The sequence below is a fragment of the Nothoprocta perdicaria genome, unplaced genomic scaffold, assembly GCF_003342845.1.
Source record: "Nothoprocta perdicaria isolate Ctin4 unplaced genomic scaffold, notPer1 scaffold_400, whole genome shotgun sequence".
In the NCBI taxonomy this organism is placed as follows: Eukaryota; Metazoa; Chordata; class Aves; order Tinamiformes; family Tinamidae; genus Nothoprocta; species Nothoprocta perdicaria.
In genome coordinates, this window is record NW_020455645.1 from 271215 (window position 1) to 287152 (window position 15938).

Genomic DNA, 15938 nt, shown 5'->3' on the forward strand with positions numbered 1-15938 from the left:
CCTCTCCCCGCAGGGCAGCGCGGCCCCCAGCCATGGAGAGCGCCATGGACGTGCAGGAGGCCGCCCCGGCCGCCCCCGGTGCCGGCAGCGACGGCACCATGGACACGGACACGGAGCAGGAGAGGCCCGCGGCGGGACCCGCTGTCCCACGGCYGCACCGACCCCCCGGCAGCCCCGCGCGGGACTGGCCTCTGCCCAGCACCGAGCAGAGGGACCCGGCGCCGCCGCCAGCCCCCGCGGGCAACGCGCGAGCGGAGCCTCCTTGGGATGCGGGAGGAGACGCGGAGGAGGCCGGCTGGACGCCGCGCACAGGGAGCCCCCCGCAGCACACGAGGCCGCCCCGCAGCCTGGGAGCCATGGAGCTGGATGAGGAGCACGCGGAGGACAAGCTCTCGGATGAGGCGCGTGCGGAGGATGAGCCCTCGGATGAGGAGCACGTGGAGGATGAGCCCTTGGATGTGGAGGATGAGCTCTCAGATGAGGAGCACGTGGAGGACGAGCCGTCGGAGATGCAGGGCCTGCTGGCCCGGCTGCGCCACCTCGCCGTGCCCGGAGCTGGGAGCGCCGCCTCGGAGCGGGGAGCGCGGAGCGCGCGGGGCCGCCGGTCCTGCCGTGGCGAGTGCCGGCCCTGCCCGCTGCACGTGGCCACRGGCAGGGGCCTGGAGCCGCGGCCCTGCTGCGCCCGCCGCCCCGCCTGCTCCTCCGCCTGCTCCCGGCCCTCTCACGGGCTGCTCTTTGCCGAGGCCGACCGGGAGGACCTGCTGGGCCTCCTGCGCGGGGACGGGGTGCTGCCYGAGGCCCCTGCCGAGACGCCCCTGGCGCGCTCCGACCTCCTGGCCGGCACCAGCCTGGAGATGCTGTGGGCTCGGGAGGAACCGGCTGCTCTGGATGCGCCTGAAGCGCTGGGCGGGCCGGGGAGCTCGGACGAGGGGTGTCCTGGGGACTGCTGCTGCGGAGAGGGGCCCTGCGAGGCCGGCACTGCCTGCGAGGACRACCAGGACGGCTCCCTGGAGCCCGCGGGGGCAGCCCCGGCCCCTGCACGGGAGGCAGAGCGGCTGCCCCACGGCAGCCCATCCGTGAGTGCAGGCGCGTGGCGGGGCAGCCAGCTGGAACGTGTCCCCAGGCTCTGCGTGGGGCACAGGGCAGCAAGGGTCTCCCTGGGCCTTGTGCCACTGGAGGGGGCGGCTAGGGGACCCCCGGTACTGGCTGCAGGGTCTGGATGCTCCGAGGGTGCTGGACACGCTCGCGTTCCTATGTGATCTTTGTATCCTCTGGGAAACAGAGCAGGCCCTGGTCCCTGCGTGGCTCTGGAGTGTGGTCACAGCGGTGCCAGGGCTTGGCATCTCCACCCAAATGCCCAGGCTCTCCTCCAGGCTCTCACCCACCCTCCTCTTGCTTTGCAGAATAAGGAATCTGGCTTCTCCTATCCAGCCTTCAAAGATGGTGAGTTGCTTCCCTGCAGGAATAGGAAACAGAAATAGAAGTTATGGCCCCTCCAGCTCCTGCTCYGACCATTAGTCTTGGGGCACGGCTGGTATCCAGGGTCCCCATCAGGGAGGGAGCACCCGGCTCTGCAGCCCGGCTGGAAAAGGGGCTTCTCTAGGGGCAGAGGAGCTACTGCCWTGGGGCACAGGAGGGGCTGCCACCTCCAAGGGCTGGGTCAAACCCCACTCCCCCTTTGTGGGGTGTATGGAAGGGATCTGAGGGTGCCCTGAGGGCATTTTCCACTGCTTAATCTCACCTGGTGCTTCAGTCCCAGGCCCCTGCGACCCAGAGGATCTCCTGGACGGTGTGATCTTCGGGGCAAAGTATCTGGGCTCCACGCAGCTCGTGTCAGAGAGAAACCCCCCCACAAGCGTCCGCATGGCACAGGCCCAAGAGGCCGTGGACAGGATCAAGGTGYGGATGGCGGGGGCCATGGTCACAGCTTGGCCTCTTGTGGGCACTGGGCAGCGTTCAGGCCTGGCGCTGCAGCGAGGACCTGCCCCAGCTCCCAGCAGAAGCAGAGCGGGAGCCCAGAGCCCTGCAGCTGCAGTAACCTTGGCCTGGGCGCCTTTCCCCGCAGGCACCCGACGGGGAGTCCCAGCCCATGACGGGAGTGGACTTGTTTGTCTCCACGCAGAGGATCAAGGTGCTCACGGCYGACACGCAGGTGAGCGGGAACAAGGGCAGCCGCCTTGCTCGGGGGCTGCTGAGACCTCTCTGCGGGCCTGGGAACTTCATCTTGGTACCCGTGGGGCCCACGCAGGTGGGGTCATGSCCCGTGGGCAAGGGCAGGGTGCCAGGAGCGCGTGTGTCACTGCAGGCCTCCCGTGCAGCCGTTCTCTGCGTCCTTTGGCTGTCCTCATGGGGCTGCGTGGGGCTTTTCGTTCAAGCTGGACCTTGCAGGCACAGCTGGGCTGCCAGGCCCAGCTCAGGGCGAGCTAAGCTTAGCATTTCTACAGGTTTGTCTCTGCAGAATTAATTTCTTCTTTACAGTAGGATGTAGAGGCTCTCTTGTCCCTTGGTAGAGATGTAGATGAGCCGTCAGTTGAAGGAGCTGCTTGTGTCTTAACACAGACCTGGTTTCTCCCAGGAGTGTGCTCCACATGTGGGTCGTGTGCTGGTGCAGCCAGAATTACAATCAGACTGAACAGAAACCCTCCCGYTTGCGGGGTGTCTGGCTGGCTCCCGGGCTGCCCGTGATGCCCCTCAAGTTGGACATCGTTCCGTGCGTGTCCCCCTTGCCAGGAGGCCATGATGGATCACTCCCTGCAGACCATCTCCTACATCGCCGACATCGGCTCCCTCGTGGTGCTCATGGCGCGGCGGAAGCTGCCCCGGCGAGCGGAGGCGGCGGAGGAGAAGCGGCTCTACAAGATGATCTGCCACGTCTTCCACTCGGCTGACGTGAGGCCGCGCTTGAGCCCTTGGGAGGGGCGGTGGCGTTGGGGTCCCCCTCTGCTATAGCAGTGTCCTAGCRGGGTGCCCTGCGGAGGCGTTGGGCTGCCCTGTGCCAACGCTGCAGCCAGGGCATGGGCGCGAGGAAGGGGAAGGTGCCCTCCCAGGCACCGTGCCCACATAGAGGCTCAACGGGAGAAGGGACATCTGTGCGTGGAGAGGCCCAGCCAAGCAGGGAGGGAGCTAGGGGGCCTTGGGAGTTCCCAAACTTTTCCATCCAGCCAGCAGCTTCTGCGTTGAGTTTGGCYGTGGCTCCGTGGTCCGGAGCCGTTGGCACAAACACCTTCTCCTGGGCAGGCGCAGGTCATCGCGCAGGCCATCGGGCAGGCCTTTGGTGTCGCSTACCAGCGCTTCCTGGAGGCCAACAGCATCAACCCGAGCGAGCTGAGCCCTCGGCAGTACAGCCGTGCCCTGGAGGACCAGGAGCACTACAACGCGGAGCTCACCCACTTCTCCAGGCAGGAGAACTGCAAGGATGTAAGAGCAGCTTGGGAGGGGTGGGGATGGCATGGGCAGCAGGGCAGTGCCCGCCGGGACCTCCCTGTCTCCCACCGTGGCTCTTTGAGTGACTGCGATCGCTGCTGATTGAGTAGCCAGGTTCCCAGTCCTGGCYGGTGTGGAGCACAGGATCCCCATGTGGGAGCCGGGACAGATGGCCAAGACCCAGGCTCCTCATGCTGGTGCCTGTGCCCTGTCCTGCCAGGTCTGTATCCGGAAGCAAAAGGGGGAGATCTTGGGCATTGCCATCGTGGAGTCGGGCTGGGGCTCCATCGTGCCCACCGTGGTCATCGCCAACCTCATGCACGGGGGTCCYGCGGAGAAGTCGGGCGAGCTGAGCATCGGGGACCGCCTCATGTCCGTCAACGGGACAAGCCTGGTGGGGCTGCCCCTCGCCACCTGCCAGGGCATCATCCGGGTGAGCCCAGGCCGTCAGCCCACCCTCCTGTGAGCAACGTCACCGTGTCACCCCCCTGCAGCCTCCCGAAGGCTCCCCAGGCTCTCACGCTCGTCCTTCTTCTCTCCCAGGAGCTGAAGCACCGGACGGAGGTGACCCTGAACATAGTGCACTGTCCCCCTGTCACTACAGCCGTTATCCGGCGTCCCGACTCCAAGTACCAGCTGGGCTTCTGCGTGGAGAATGGCGTGGTGAGCGCGCGGCGCAGGCAGCGCGCGGCGGTGCAGCGTTGGCCAAGGGCTCTGGCGGCCGCGTGGCAGCGGGACACGCGGTCCTGGCTCGTGCTGCGCGGCCGAGCCGGCCGCTCCGGTGCTCCCCGCTCTGCCATCCTGGCACCGCGCCGGGCCCTGGCATAGGGCCCTCAGCTCTCCCACAGTCACCTTTATCTCCCCGGGCCTGCTTAGCTGTTTGSCTTGGGGGTGGTGATTTTGTTGTGTTTGGGCGTCGTTGGTGATGTTTGTCACTGTCCCARCACCACTCCCTGCTCTGGGCTCCACAGTGACTCCTCAGGACAAGCCCAGGMAAGACGGGAAGGAGGTTCTGAGGATCAGTGGAGCAGGCGGTGGGTGGGAGCGGGAGACGCCGCTGCATGGGGCACCCATTGGTGCCAGCTCTACCACAGGAAAGGTCCTKTTGCTCCAAAGATGTGTGGGACCCGCTGCGGTCTCAAGGGTTAGACTTGGGGGTAAGRGGAGCTGGGTGTGGGCTGGGGGCTTCCCTGCTGTTGCTGAGCACCCTTGGGCTGGAGAGGTGCCCTTGTGCCCAGAGCTCTTGCGACGAGCCTGCCTGRGTGCCAGGGCTCCCGCGCTGGCTGAGCGCTCGCTGGGCTCTCAACACCTCGCCCTGCTCTCCAGATCTGCAGCCTGATGCGTGGCGGCATCGCGGAAAAAGGTGGCATCCGCGTGGGGCACCGCATCATCGAGATCAACGGGCAGAGCGTGGTGGCAACGCCGCACGAGAAGATCATCCAGATCCTCACAGAGGCCGTCAGCGAGGTGAGCAGGGCCCAGGCCGGGGGGCAGCTGGGGCTCCTGCATCCCCTGTGCTCCCTGCAACTGCCCTCACGGCATCCAGGGACACCTGGAGCATCCATGTTGCCAGCATGGGGATATTTGGGCTGGATCAGCCTGTCTGCAAAACCTGCTTTATGGCGAGAGACGTCCCGGCGCTGCCGGCCCCTGACGCAGCGGGTGGTGCGCGGGGCTGACTTRGTGCCTCTGCCCTAGGTGCACATCAAGACGATGCCAGCCTCCACGTACCGCCTGCTGACGGGGCAGGAGCAGCCCCTGTTCCTGTGAGCCGCTGCCGGGGTGCCCCGAGGGAGCGCGGGGCGCAGGGCAGCAGCGCGGGGCCGTCCCCCAGCAGGCCCAAATCCTGCCCCTCTTCTCTTGAACTCAGGACTGGGGGGAGGCTCCGTGGGCCCGATGCCCGCGCGGGGTTTGGGCCGTGTCCCTTCTCCTCCGCCTGCCTTTGCCTCTCCTTGCAGCTGCACGTGCAGGAAACACTACCCGCCCCTCGCCCCCACTGTGCTTCTCTGTCACCAGTGATGCCTTTCCCGGTAAGGGACGGTGTTCAAGTCCAGCTCCCGGGCTCATCCTGGCCCGGTGCTGCACACGGGCACCCCCAGGGCCAGCTGGCACCTCTCACCCTCAGCCTTACGCGGAGCGGGGCCCTCGGCCTCGGCGTCCCCTCCCCGCTAGACCTGTCTTACTGAGCTGGGAAACTACCTCTGCCTGGCAGTGCCTCTAAGTGCCCTGCACTTAGCCCAGTGCCCCCCRTGCCACAGCTGGTGGGCCTGCCGCACAGCGAAAGGGAAGGGGGGCTGCTTTGGTCTTGGGGGGTGACATGAGTCCCCCCCACCTCCCCTCCAAGGCCACCTCTTCCCCGGGTGTTTCCCTGGCCCCGTGTTGGCCGGAGCAGTGCCACCCCTTTGCCTGGGTGCTTGGTCCCTGTAAAAATAAAAGTGTGGGGAGCTGCTGGTGGCTGCGTTTGTGGGCCAGGCAGAGGCAGGGAGGAGCGGGAGAGAGCTGAGAGTGCAGCCCCCTGCTCCGCCAGCCCCGGCGCCCAGCGCCCTGCCCGCTGCCACCCAGCACCCAAGGAAGGAGCCTGTGCTGCTGGAAACGTCCCCTTTATTGCAGCAGCGGAGGCAGCGCCGGAGCTGCGAGGGGACAGAGGCACTTGGAGGTGCTGGTGGTTACCGGTGCAGCAGGACGGGGCCTGGCCCAGCCTGGTTGCCGCAGGACGGGTGACACCACCTGCGTTGTCACTCGAACAGGCTCCCCCGGCTGGCRCGGGGCTGCCCGGGGCCCGTCGGAGGTTGCACGGAGGCGCTTGGCCTGCCCTGCTACACGTCTGTAGCTGGGCCCCACTCGTAGCCGTCGTCCTGGTCCGAGTCGTCCCGGGCCCGCGTGAACCTCTTCCTGACGGCATCACGCTCGTATTCCCTGTGGGGGTCAGAAACTCCCCTGACGCCAGTGCAGCCCGAGCGGGATGGGGGCAGTGCCAGGCTCCGCAGCGCAGGCCGGGCCAGGCAGAGCAGGACCCAACAGCTCCCCGGCCCCAGGTGCACACTTTGGGGCAGGACGGTGCCAGGCCCAGCAGTGCCTGCTTCCCAGGTGCCACCAGGGATGCTGCAGGGGCAGGAGGGCACAACATTAACTCCCCAGGCGCCCCTGGCACACAGCGTACCTGATGCTGTCRTAGTGCTGTCTCCGTATACCCTGTGGCTGCTGCTCCATCAGCTGCTGAAGAGAGGAGAGACTGGGGTTAGAGGTGGTGGAGCTGAGCGCTGGAGAGGCATCAGCGCTGGGCAAGGATGGCCCTGCTCCCGTCTGTGCCCTGCGGGATAGAGACTGCCTCCATAGCAGAGCTCAGGGCCACCTCTGTCCCTCCCCRGCACCTCGTACCGGTGCAGGGAGATGCGCCTCCTCCATCAGGATGTTTCCTTGGAAGGGCTCTGCTGGCTCGGAGGAGCGGGCTAGCGCTGGCTGGTCGTAGTCATCCTCTGCCTCGCCATCAGTGTAGGGCCCTGTCTCGCCGTCCGTGTCGTCRTAGTCGCTGGTGGGGCGGCTGTCGCAGGTCAGGTAGCCGGAGGTGGCTGCACTCGCCGCGTTCAGCATGTCCAGGCTCTCCTCCGCCCCCACGTCCACCTGCAGTGGGGGGACAAGCAGAAGGGGGGACCCTTGGGCACCGCGGGGACAGAGCTGCCCCCCAGGCTCCCCAGCCTGCAACTGCAAGGCTGAGCCTGGCCCCAGCGTCCCCACGTCCACATACCTGCTCCTCCGCCGTCCATATGGGCTGGTTCTGCTGCGTCTTGATGATGTCCTTGAGCTCCTGGTACCAGGCGTTGCCGCTGCCGYGGAGGGCGATGGTGGCGGTGAAGAGGTGGCTGCAGTGCTTCCTCATCCTGCTGGCCTGCGCGTAGAGGCGCCGCGAGCTCTTCTTGGAGTCGGGCGCCAGCCACTGGCGCATGGCCTTGATGCCCTGGCGRCTCTCGGGCTCGCAGAACACCACCACGGGGTAATACTGCACGTAATTGAGGCGCTCCACGGCCGACGGCGTGATGTCCAGCAGCGCGTGCTTGTCCTGAGGGCAGAGCAGCAGCCCCACCGTGAGCAGGGACAGAGGCAGCGGATCCCCAGGGGACCCCCCAAGGCCCGTGGGGCTCCCCAACACAGCGAGGGGCCCCCAGGCTCTCACCTTTTCCGCAATCAGCCGCACCGAGTCCAGCTTGATGACCTTGGACGATGCCCCGTTGCGGGGCACGCTCGCTGTGGGGTAAGGAGATGGGGAATGGGGGGCTGCAGCAGATGTGACATCCCGATGGCCCTGGGGTGGATGTGGCCGTGCCCAGGCCCAAGGATATGCAGCAGGAGAAGGGAGAGGGAGAACAAGGAGGAGGGTTCTGGGGAGATGCTGAGGAAAGACTGGGACAGGGCACTGGGTCAAGAGGCACCTGCAGGCCTGGACATGGGGGTTGCAGCCTCTGGGGAGGCGTCGCCCCATGGCGGGGGGCACTTACGAGCAATCTCAAATAGCTGCGGGGACTCCGTGMTCAGCTTCTGCATGGCAATGTCTGTGATGGGGCCCAGAATCACCACGGGCCGCTTGAAACTGGCTGTGGAGAGAAGAGACTGCCTGGGGGAGGCCGGGGGCCAGGGCAGAGCTGGCACCCCGCAGACGGCCGAGCCTCCACCCCGAGGTGCCCGTGGGACTGAGGTCGCTCACAGCACGGGAAGACGAGGACAGAGGTGCTGGTGCCTCGAGCAGCACCCACCTTCCTTCATGACCACCCTCTCATAGGGCGGGTAGCGGCCCTGCTTTGTGAGGGCAGACAGGTCCTCCCGGCTCTTCTGCAGCATCTTCTTGGCTCCTCGCAGACCCCGCAGCCTCCAAAACTCAGCGCGTGCTCCGGAGGGATTGGCACCAGACGTGGCTTTCAGCACGGATTCCAGGCTGGCAATCTGCTCGGCCCTGGGATGGGAGAGGGCTCAGGACCAGGGCAGGGTTTCTCCCTGCTGCATTTCTCCCCGGGGAGCAGGGCAGCAGAACTTCCCTGTCTCCCGCTGAGCACCAAGAAGGGATTTCACCAGCTCAAGCTTCCAGCTGCAGCGCCACCAGCCTTTGCCCTGCACCTTAGTGGGACCATCAATGTGTCCCTGCCCATCCCTGAGGAGCCGCTCGCTGCCTCTGCTCCCGGCTCCCACCCTACCTGCTCTGGTTGGGGATGATGCCCTTGTCCAGCTCCTGCAGGTCCCTGCCCATGCGCACAGCCAGCCAGCTGCCCAGCTTGCCACGGTACATGGTGTCCAGCACGTGGAAGACATCGCCGCGCACGAAGCTGAGCCCTGATGGAGTGTCCTTCTCGAAGTCAAAGTGTGTCCGGATGTAGAACGAGTCACCCACGTTGGAGGAGATCATCTTCCTGTAAACTGGAGGCCAAGATGGGAGAAACCATTAGGAAAAGAGGTGGTTGGGAAGGAATTTGGGGGTGCTGGAAGGATTTGGGTAGAAGCTGAGCTGGCCATGAGCCTCCAGAGCAGCCCTCACCACAAGGAGGGTACTGGAGGCTCCTCTTCCTCCCAGCCTTGCTGGAAGCAGCAGAACCCAACCCACCTCCCCAGCACAGACGGGCGGCTCCAGGCTGAGCTGGGGGTGCCACAAAGCCCCGTGCTCCAGGACTCAAAGCATAACCAGCCCTGGGATGGTCTGGTCCCCTCCCATCACCTCTCAGGAGAAGGAAGAGGAAGGTATAGGGAAGAAGCACCGTGTTGCAAGGAAGGGGAATTTAGCAGGTCTGATGCTTCCTTGGGAGAGATGGACTGAGAGTCACAGCTCGGTCACTCACTGTCCTGCTTCCTCTGGGTTCGCAGCGTGACCTCCTCGCCCGGGGGCAGGCTCAGGAGGTACTGCACAGCCTCCTCGCGCGTCAGGTTCTGGAAACGCGTGTCGTTCACCTGCCGCGAAGGAGAGCGGTCACAGAGCGGCACGGGCGGCGGCAGCCTCAGCACGGCAGCGCCCGGGGACCCCTCACAGCGGGGCAGGACGGGGAACTGCCGCCGCGTGGCCCTGCCGCGGGTACCTGCAGGATCTGGTCCCCTTCCTGGACGCCCTGGCTGTCCGCGGGGCTGCCCTCCTGCACGCCCGACACAAAGATGCCCACGTCGTTGCCACCAGCCAGCCGCAGCCCGATGCTCTTGGCCTTCACGAAGCTCACGAGCCTGGTGTCGGGGCTGTACCTGCGAGCGGGAAGGCCGTGCTCAGCCCAGCAGCGAGACGGTGACCACAGCTCCGCGAGCCCAGCCTGTCCCCAGCACCCCTTGCGGGGACGTTACCCTTCCCCGCTGGCAGCTCGGGCGGCGGGGCTGGCGTAGTGGCCCTGGGGACCGTCCTCCTCCACAGCGTCCAGCAAGTCTGTGGTGAGACGGGGTTGGTCTCAGGAGGTGGCTGTGCCACTCACCGGGCAGAGACCCACACAGCCCTGCTGGGTGTATCTGGAGAGAGGGGACCCTCAGCTCCACGCAGCTCCATCAGAGCTCCCTTACGAGGGTCTGGAGCATCATCCGCGTTCGTGTCAGCCACAGGATCCCTTTTTGTCCATCGCCTTTCTCTGGAACAAAGTCAGGACAGCGTTAGTTAGACCACAGGCAGTGGCTCAGCACGGACAGGCTGCGCCTGCAGCACCAAGAGAGGGAACAGCAGGGCAAGGTGGTGCTCCAGCAGCTCCAGCTACTGCTGGGCACCAAAAAGCAGTCCCACTTCCAGATTTAGCCAGCTCCGGCCACCAGCAGCGTGGAGAACCCTGGGGAAGCGTTCCCTCCAGGCTGGCGGGAAACACGAGGGGATTGGTGATGGATAGGGACAAGCTAAGTGCATGGGGAAGGAGAGGGGCAGGACACAGAGCAACTTACCGCGGTGAATTCATCCTGGCGGCAGCTGCAGGTGGTGGGGAGCTCACAGGGGATGGTGGATGGGACAGTTCAGAGCCGATGTCAGAGATGTCTGCGGTGACGAGACACGTTAGTCCTCTGTGCCGTGTGTTGGCCTCCAGGCCTCAGCACCGTGTGCTCTTACCATCCATGTGGGAGCTGCTGCTGTGGGTGTCTGCCAGGTCGGGAATGTTGACCAGGAACTGCCGGTCGTCCCGGAGGACAAGCAGGGTTAGGATCCCCTCCGTGCGCTCAATGAGTTGCTGGGTATCAGCCAGGGACATGTTCTCACTGGCCACCCCGTTGATCTGCGGAGGGAAGTGGGGGACACGGGGGGTCATGGGGAAACTGTCCTTGGGGAATAACTCTGCTCATCCGGGAACTACTGCGGGGAGACCGCCAACCACAACCTCGCAGGTCCCGTCTCTGCCTCCTGCCTCCCGCTCCCCCTGCTCTGCGTGTGGGATCTGCGTCCCCATTCCCGGCCGCGTCCCCGCGAGGCCTCATCCGTGCGCAAACAGAAACCAAGTGAGCAAGGCCACTGAATCCAGATGGCACCACGCGGGGACAGCAGCCGCAGGGCCCTGCTCAGATGCTATTTTAAGCTCAGTTTTACTTTAACCTTTGCTCAGCGCTGTTTTCCCAATGCACTGAACTAGTGCCAGTGAGAAGCAGGCCCATGTGTGCGGTGGGGTCCTGGTCTCCCCAGGCTGCCGCAAGGTTCTGCCGGCTGGGCTGGGCCACAGTGAACCCCCGATGGCCCCTGAACCCGTTTGGTCCCGTTCCCACATGGCCATGGGGCCGCCGGGCCCGTCCATGCAAGCTAAATATCTGCAGCCTCTGTTTTACCCTCCCCAAATACCTTTCAGCTCATCACAGGCCTGACATAYCCTGAACATCTGAGCTGCTCTCGTCAGCTGCTGCCCCGGGGGGACACTCGCTCGCCGCAAGGAGACCCCATGTGCTGGGGGCCCGCGGGGCAGGGGCAGCGGGACGAGCAGCAGCCCCAGGCGAGCGCCACGGGCTGCCTTAACCAGCCGGCCTGGGCTGTGCGGGGAGCCGGTCCCCAAGGGTCCCCGCGCGGCCGTGGATGGTGGCTGGGCCCTGCGGCACTGGTGGGAGAGGGCAGGACGCGGGCACCAGATGGGGGTTTCTCCAGGCAAGCTGGCAGCCCAGCTGAGGCAAACAGCCCTTTGGCTCTTCCCTCCGTGAGCGCTCGCTGCTCTGCCCGGCGGCTCCGGGGCGATGCCAGCGGGGGCAGCTGGGCMGGGAGGCGGATGCCCCGCGCGCGCCGGTACCTTCAGGATGAGRTCTCCCTCGCGCAGGCAGCCCCGCTCGGCCGCCAGCCCGTTCTCGGCGATGCGCTTGATGAAGAGCTGGCTGCCCAGCTTCAGGCCGTACTCTGCGGCAGAGAGAGACGGTGACGGAGCTGGGCGGACGCGCCTCTGGCCACCAGCCCCACGGCAGCGCCTGCCGAGGCGTAGGCGGCCCCAGAGCTGAGCTCTGGGCTGAGGCCTGGCGGGCTCAGTGCACGCGGCACCCTGCACTGTCCCCTCTCTGCAGCCACCACCCCMTCCCCGGGGACACAGGGGCCACGACGCGGGTGACAGGGGCAAAGGGAAGGCCCTACCCTCGCTCTGCCTCCGCTTCACCAGCACCGACGTGACGGGCTTCGTGAGCACYTCCCGGTGCGGCAGCCGCTTGAAGCCGGACACCAGGGCCAGCCCGTTGGTGTCCCCGTCGTGGCCGATGCCATTCGTGGAGCGGTGCCGGCGGGAGCCCCCACGCTCGGAGCCGCTGTCCGGGCTCTGCCTCCAATGGCTGCCGTCCTGGCCTCGCTGCCGGCTCCGCGACGTGGCTTTCTGGGGGCGCCGGTCGTGCCGGTGGTTCCCGGAGCTCCTCTCGCTGGAGGAGTCCCCGTCATAGCCCTGGCTGTGGCGCAGGTCATCCCGGGAGGCGCGCGGGGCCACCCCGGCGCCGTGGTCCTCGTCGTGCTCCTCGTCCGAGCTGCCCTGCGGGGCCTCGCTGCTCCTGCTCACGGGCAGCTGAACCTTCCTGGGCCTCTTGAGTGTCTGCGGGTGGGAAGGGAGCAGGGTGGGAAGGGAGCAGGATGGGAAGGGAGCAGGGTGGGAAGGGAGCAGGGTGGGAAGGGAGCAGGGTGGGAAGGGAGCAGGGTGAGCAAAGCTGCCTGCACCGGTAGACACTTCTGCAGCGTCTTCCATGCCCACGATGGGAATCAGGGCCAAAGGTGGGCACAGGGATGCGCAAAGCAGCCCAGGAGGGGTCCAGCCCTGGGCTCACGTAGCCCCTGTCCATGGGCGCGGCCGCGGACCCCGCCGTGCTCCAAGGGCGAGGGGCCACGGCCAGAGCGGGGAGGGGGCTTCCCGCCCTGCAAGATTCTCCTCTCTGCAGGTGCAAAACCCCCCGCCTGGGGGCTGTTCCTCCAATAACCACAGCGCCCATCAGCCCAACGCGGCCCAGCGGTGGAGCTGCTCAGTCAGGCCCCCCGAGATGTCCTGGGACACRGGGGACGAGCGCGGACATGCCGGARTGGGGGCGAGCAGGCGATGCCCCGAGCGATGCCCGGTCCCGCCACGGCCACACTCACGATGTTGGCGACTTTGCCGCAGGTCTTAAGTGTCTGGATAGCGAAAGAGGAGGYGACGTTCTCCATGGAAAGGCCGTTCACCATCACGATGTGGTCTTTCAACCTGCGAGGGAAAGCGCGACTGTACCGTGGGGCGCAACGGGAGCGGTTTGCTGTCCTGGCTGCACCCCGTTGYGGGGAGCTCTCCCCGCGGCCCCGCGCACTCACTGGAGCCGCCCGGCCGCCGGTCCCCCTGCCACCACATCCGAAACGAACACGGCCGTGTCCCCCGTCGTCTTGCTGGGACGGTCCCGGCCTCCGGAGACAGCGAAGCCGAAGCCCCGCTGGGGGTCCTGGCGCGGGCGGGCAGAGACGTGTGAGGGCAGCGGGATCTGGGGAGAGCGCCGGCGCCGTGCGGCCGCCCCGCCGCCRCGCTCACCTTGCTCAGCGTCACCGTGTGCTGCTCCCAGATCGTCATCTCCTCCATGGCTGCAACCTGCGGGGGCAATCGAGGCAGGTGGGGGGAAACGCGAGGCGGGATGAGGGGTCCCCAGCAGATCCCCTGCCCACGGCCGCCCTCGGGCACAGACCTCGCCCGCGTGAGCGCCGCGGCGGAGCCCGCGCGGGGCGGGACGAGGGCGGCTGCTGCTCTATGGCCTCTATCACAAGGGTTGTCTGGGCACGGAGGAGCTCAACGCGCGCGGGCGGCCGCGCCGAGGCCCCGCAGTGGGAAGGGGCTCCGTGCATCCCACAGAGCCCGGGACAGGGCGAAGCAGCAGGGACACGGACAGGGTCCTGTTTTATCCGTGCATGTGTCGCGGGAACCCCGGCACAGCCACGAAGGCGCCGTGGAAAGGGGCCGGGCTGCAGGCTCTGCACGCTGCCAGCGGCGCCTCCGGGTCCTCCCCTTGCAGGGAGGTGACGGGACGGGCAGGACGGCACTGGGTGGCACAACCATCGCTCACCACCCACAGCGACCACGGCGCGCAATGACCCCCAAAGCTGCAATGACCCCCAAGCAAAGGGGCTCCAGCGTGAGCCTGAGACCCAGCACGAGCCACCCAAGCAAGTGCAGGGGGACCCAGGCGCCCCATGACACCGGCCACAGAGGGGACAGGGGGGGCCTTTGGCCTGGCCGTGCGGGCTCCGTGCGCCAGGGCCCTTTGTCCTGCGGTTCCCGCGTCCCCGGGACCCTGCAGCCGCCGCCGCACGGGGCGGGCAGCCCGGCACGCAGCGAAGCCCCGAGGGGTCCATGGGGCTGYGGGTGGCGACGCACCTGGAAGCGCACGGCCATGTCGCGCGGGGACGCGGGGACGGGCCCGGGCGGCCGCCGCTTTGTCCGGCGCCAGCCCCGGGGCTTCCTCCCTTCCTCCCCGGGGACGGCGGTGGCCCTACCTGGCGTCCCGCCCCCGGGCYGGCCCCACCTCCCGTGGCACCTGCCCTGCCCCGGGGCCCCCAGGCGGTGCAAGCTCCCAGGYGCCCGTTCCATTTGGGAAGCAGCCTGGCTCATGCGGAGCCTGCCCCGCTGCTCCCGGGAAGGGAGCCGGGCTCCGGGAGCGGGTTTTGGCCTGGGCCAGGGAGCTCGGGAGCCCTCGTGGAGGTGGGTCGGGTTCGGGGCACAGCAGGCAGCGCCGGGCGCCACTCGGGGCTCCTGGGGGCACCCCCGGCCAGGCAGACCCCCCCCCCGCGCAGCCCCCGATGCTCCCCAGGGTGACGGCTCAGCCCCCGTGCCGGGCCCGGAGCCCCGCGCGGCTCCCGCTGCCCCCGTAACATCCCGCTGCTCCCGCCGCCCCGCGCGCGGCCAGGGCGCCGGCGAGGCCGGCAGCCGGAGGAGCCGGCTCGGCCGGATTCCGCCGGGAGGCAGCTCCGGGGCCGCCCCTCTCGCCGGGCCCGGCGCCTCCGGGGCTGCCTCACGGGGCAGGGCGGCCAGCGGGGCTCGGCGGCGGTGTGAGCGGCCCCATGGCACCGTCCCCGCGCCCCAGGCTGGGCAGCTCGTGCCCCGTGTGGGTCCCACCGCGCCAGGTGCAGCCCCCCTTCCTCGGAGACCCCCCAGCATCTCCATCCCGCTGCACCCCCCAGACCCACCGCGGCCTCCCCGGCCCCGCGTGCCGACGAGGGCAGCGGGAAGGTGGGAGCCATCCGGGCGCAGCCGTGCCCGGTCAGAGGCCCGTCCTGCCGCGCCGGGCGCCTGGGCAGCCCCGGGTCCCCAGGGTCAGYGCGGGGCCGGCAGCCACACCGTTTGCTCCAGGTCACCCCAAGTGGGCCCTGCCCTGCTGGGGGGCCAGGAGCAGCCCGGGGGGCTCTGCCTCACGGTCCTTCACAGCCCCCCAGTGGGGACAGGAGGGTCCCTGGGCCACCCCATCCCTGCAGACACTGGGCGGCAGGGAGGAACCGTGGCCGGTTCCCTCGGGGAATCCGGGCAGGGTCCCTGTCCCTGCTCCCGAAGGGAGCGCGGGGCGGTCACTCACCGAGTCGCGGGCGAGCCGGGCCGGGAGCGCACCAGGAAGGAGCGGAGCGCCAGGGCCGGTGGCAGCGGTGTCACTCCAGGGCGCTTTGCGTAACCCTTTGCGGGCCGGGCGCTGCCTGCAGCAGGGAGCGGGCGGGAGGACGCCAGGCCCGGGGCAGCTCCGCGGGCACGCGGGGAGCCCCGGGCGACCGTCCCCGTCCCCCCAGCCCCGGCCGGGACCCCCCAGCCCGCGGGCCACGCCGGGGGCACCGGCGCCACGAGGGCAGCGCGTCCTGCCCAGCCCGGCCCTGTCCCCCGGGCCCCCTCCCTGTCCCGGCCCTCCCTGCGCTCCCAGCCCGCGCTGCCCTCGCACCTCGGGTCCAGCCCCCGGCCGTTCCCCTTTTCCCGGGGCCGCTTCCCGCGCGGGATGGGCTCCACGCGGCGGCTCCTGCTCGGAGCCGGCTCCGCGCGCGGCCGGTACCGGCACCACGGGAGGCCGGCGGCGCGCCGGGCCTGGCTGTGTGGGCGCCAGGTCCTCCTGAACCGGCCGCGGAGCAGCCTCCAGGCCGGGGCGGCAGCCAT

At 68.2% G+C, this 15938-nt stretch overlaps 3 protein-coding genes across 3 annotated transcripts in view; 1 reads left to right on the plus strand and 2 right to left on the minus strand.

Moving 5' to 3' along the window:
• The window catches only part of MRPL54 (mitochondrial ribosomal protein L54), a 1686-nt gene extending 1640 nt beyond the window's left edge, over positions 1–46 (minus strand). The window contains exon 1 of the mRNA XM_026045572.1: positions 25–46. Within this exon, the coding sequence (XP_025901357.1) occupies positions 25–46 (22 nt within the window). The remainder of the gene's footprint in view (positions 1–24) is intronic.
• On the plus strand, positions 45–5237 carry APBA3 (amyloid beta precursor protein binding family A member 3). The gene is made up of 10 exons (XM_026045573.1): positions 45–1076; positions 1374–1443; positions 1754–1899; positions 2066–2152; positions 2731–2889; positions 3238–3417; positions 3644–3856; positions 3967–4086; positions 4750–4890; positions 5122–5237. The coding sequence occupies exons 1-10, from the start codon at positions 45–47 to the stop codon at positions 5191–5193; spliced, it is 2220 nt and encodes a 739-aa protein (XP_025901358.1). The 3' UTR covers positions 5194–5237.
• Positions 5238–6213: 976 nt separating this feature from the next.
• TJP3 (tight junction protein 3) lies at positions 6214–13452 on the minus strand. Its single transcript, XM_026045584.1, has 19 exons — positions 13350–13452; positions 13139–13263; positions 12932–13034; positions 11954–12395; positions 11622–11725; positions 10469–10631; positions 10306–10396; positions 9940–10004; positions 9730–9808; positions 9477–9633; positions 9243–9351; positions 8607–8826; positions 8172–8368; positions 7917–8012; positions 7595–7665; positions 7169–7480; positions 6802–7044; positions 6584–6636; positions 6214–6339 (listed from the first exon to the last, which is right to left on the minus strand). Exons 1-19 carry the CDS (start codon positions 13395–13397, stop codon positions 6240–6242), a joined length of 2778 nt encoding a protein of 925 aa, XP_025901369.1. The 5' UTR covers positions 13398–13452; the 3' UTR covers positions 6214–6239.
• Positions 13453–15938: the final 2486 nt, after the last annotated feature.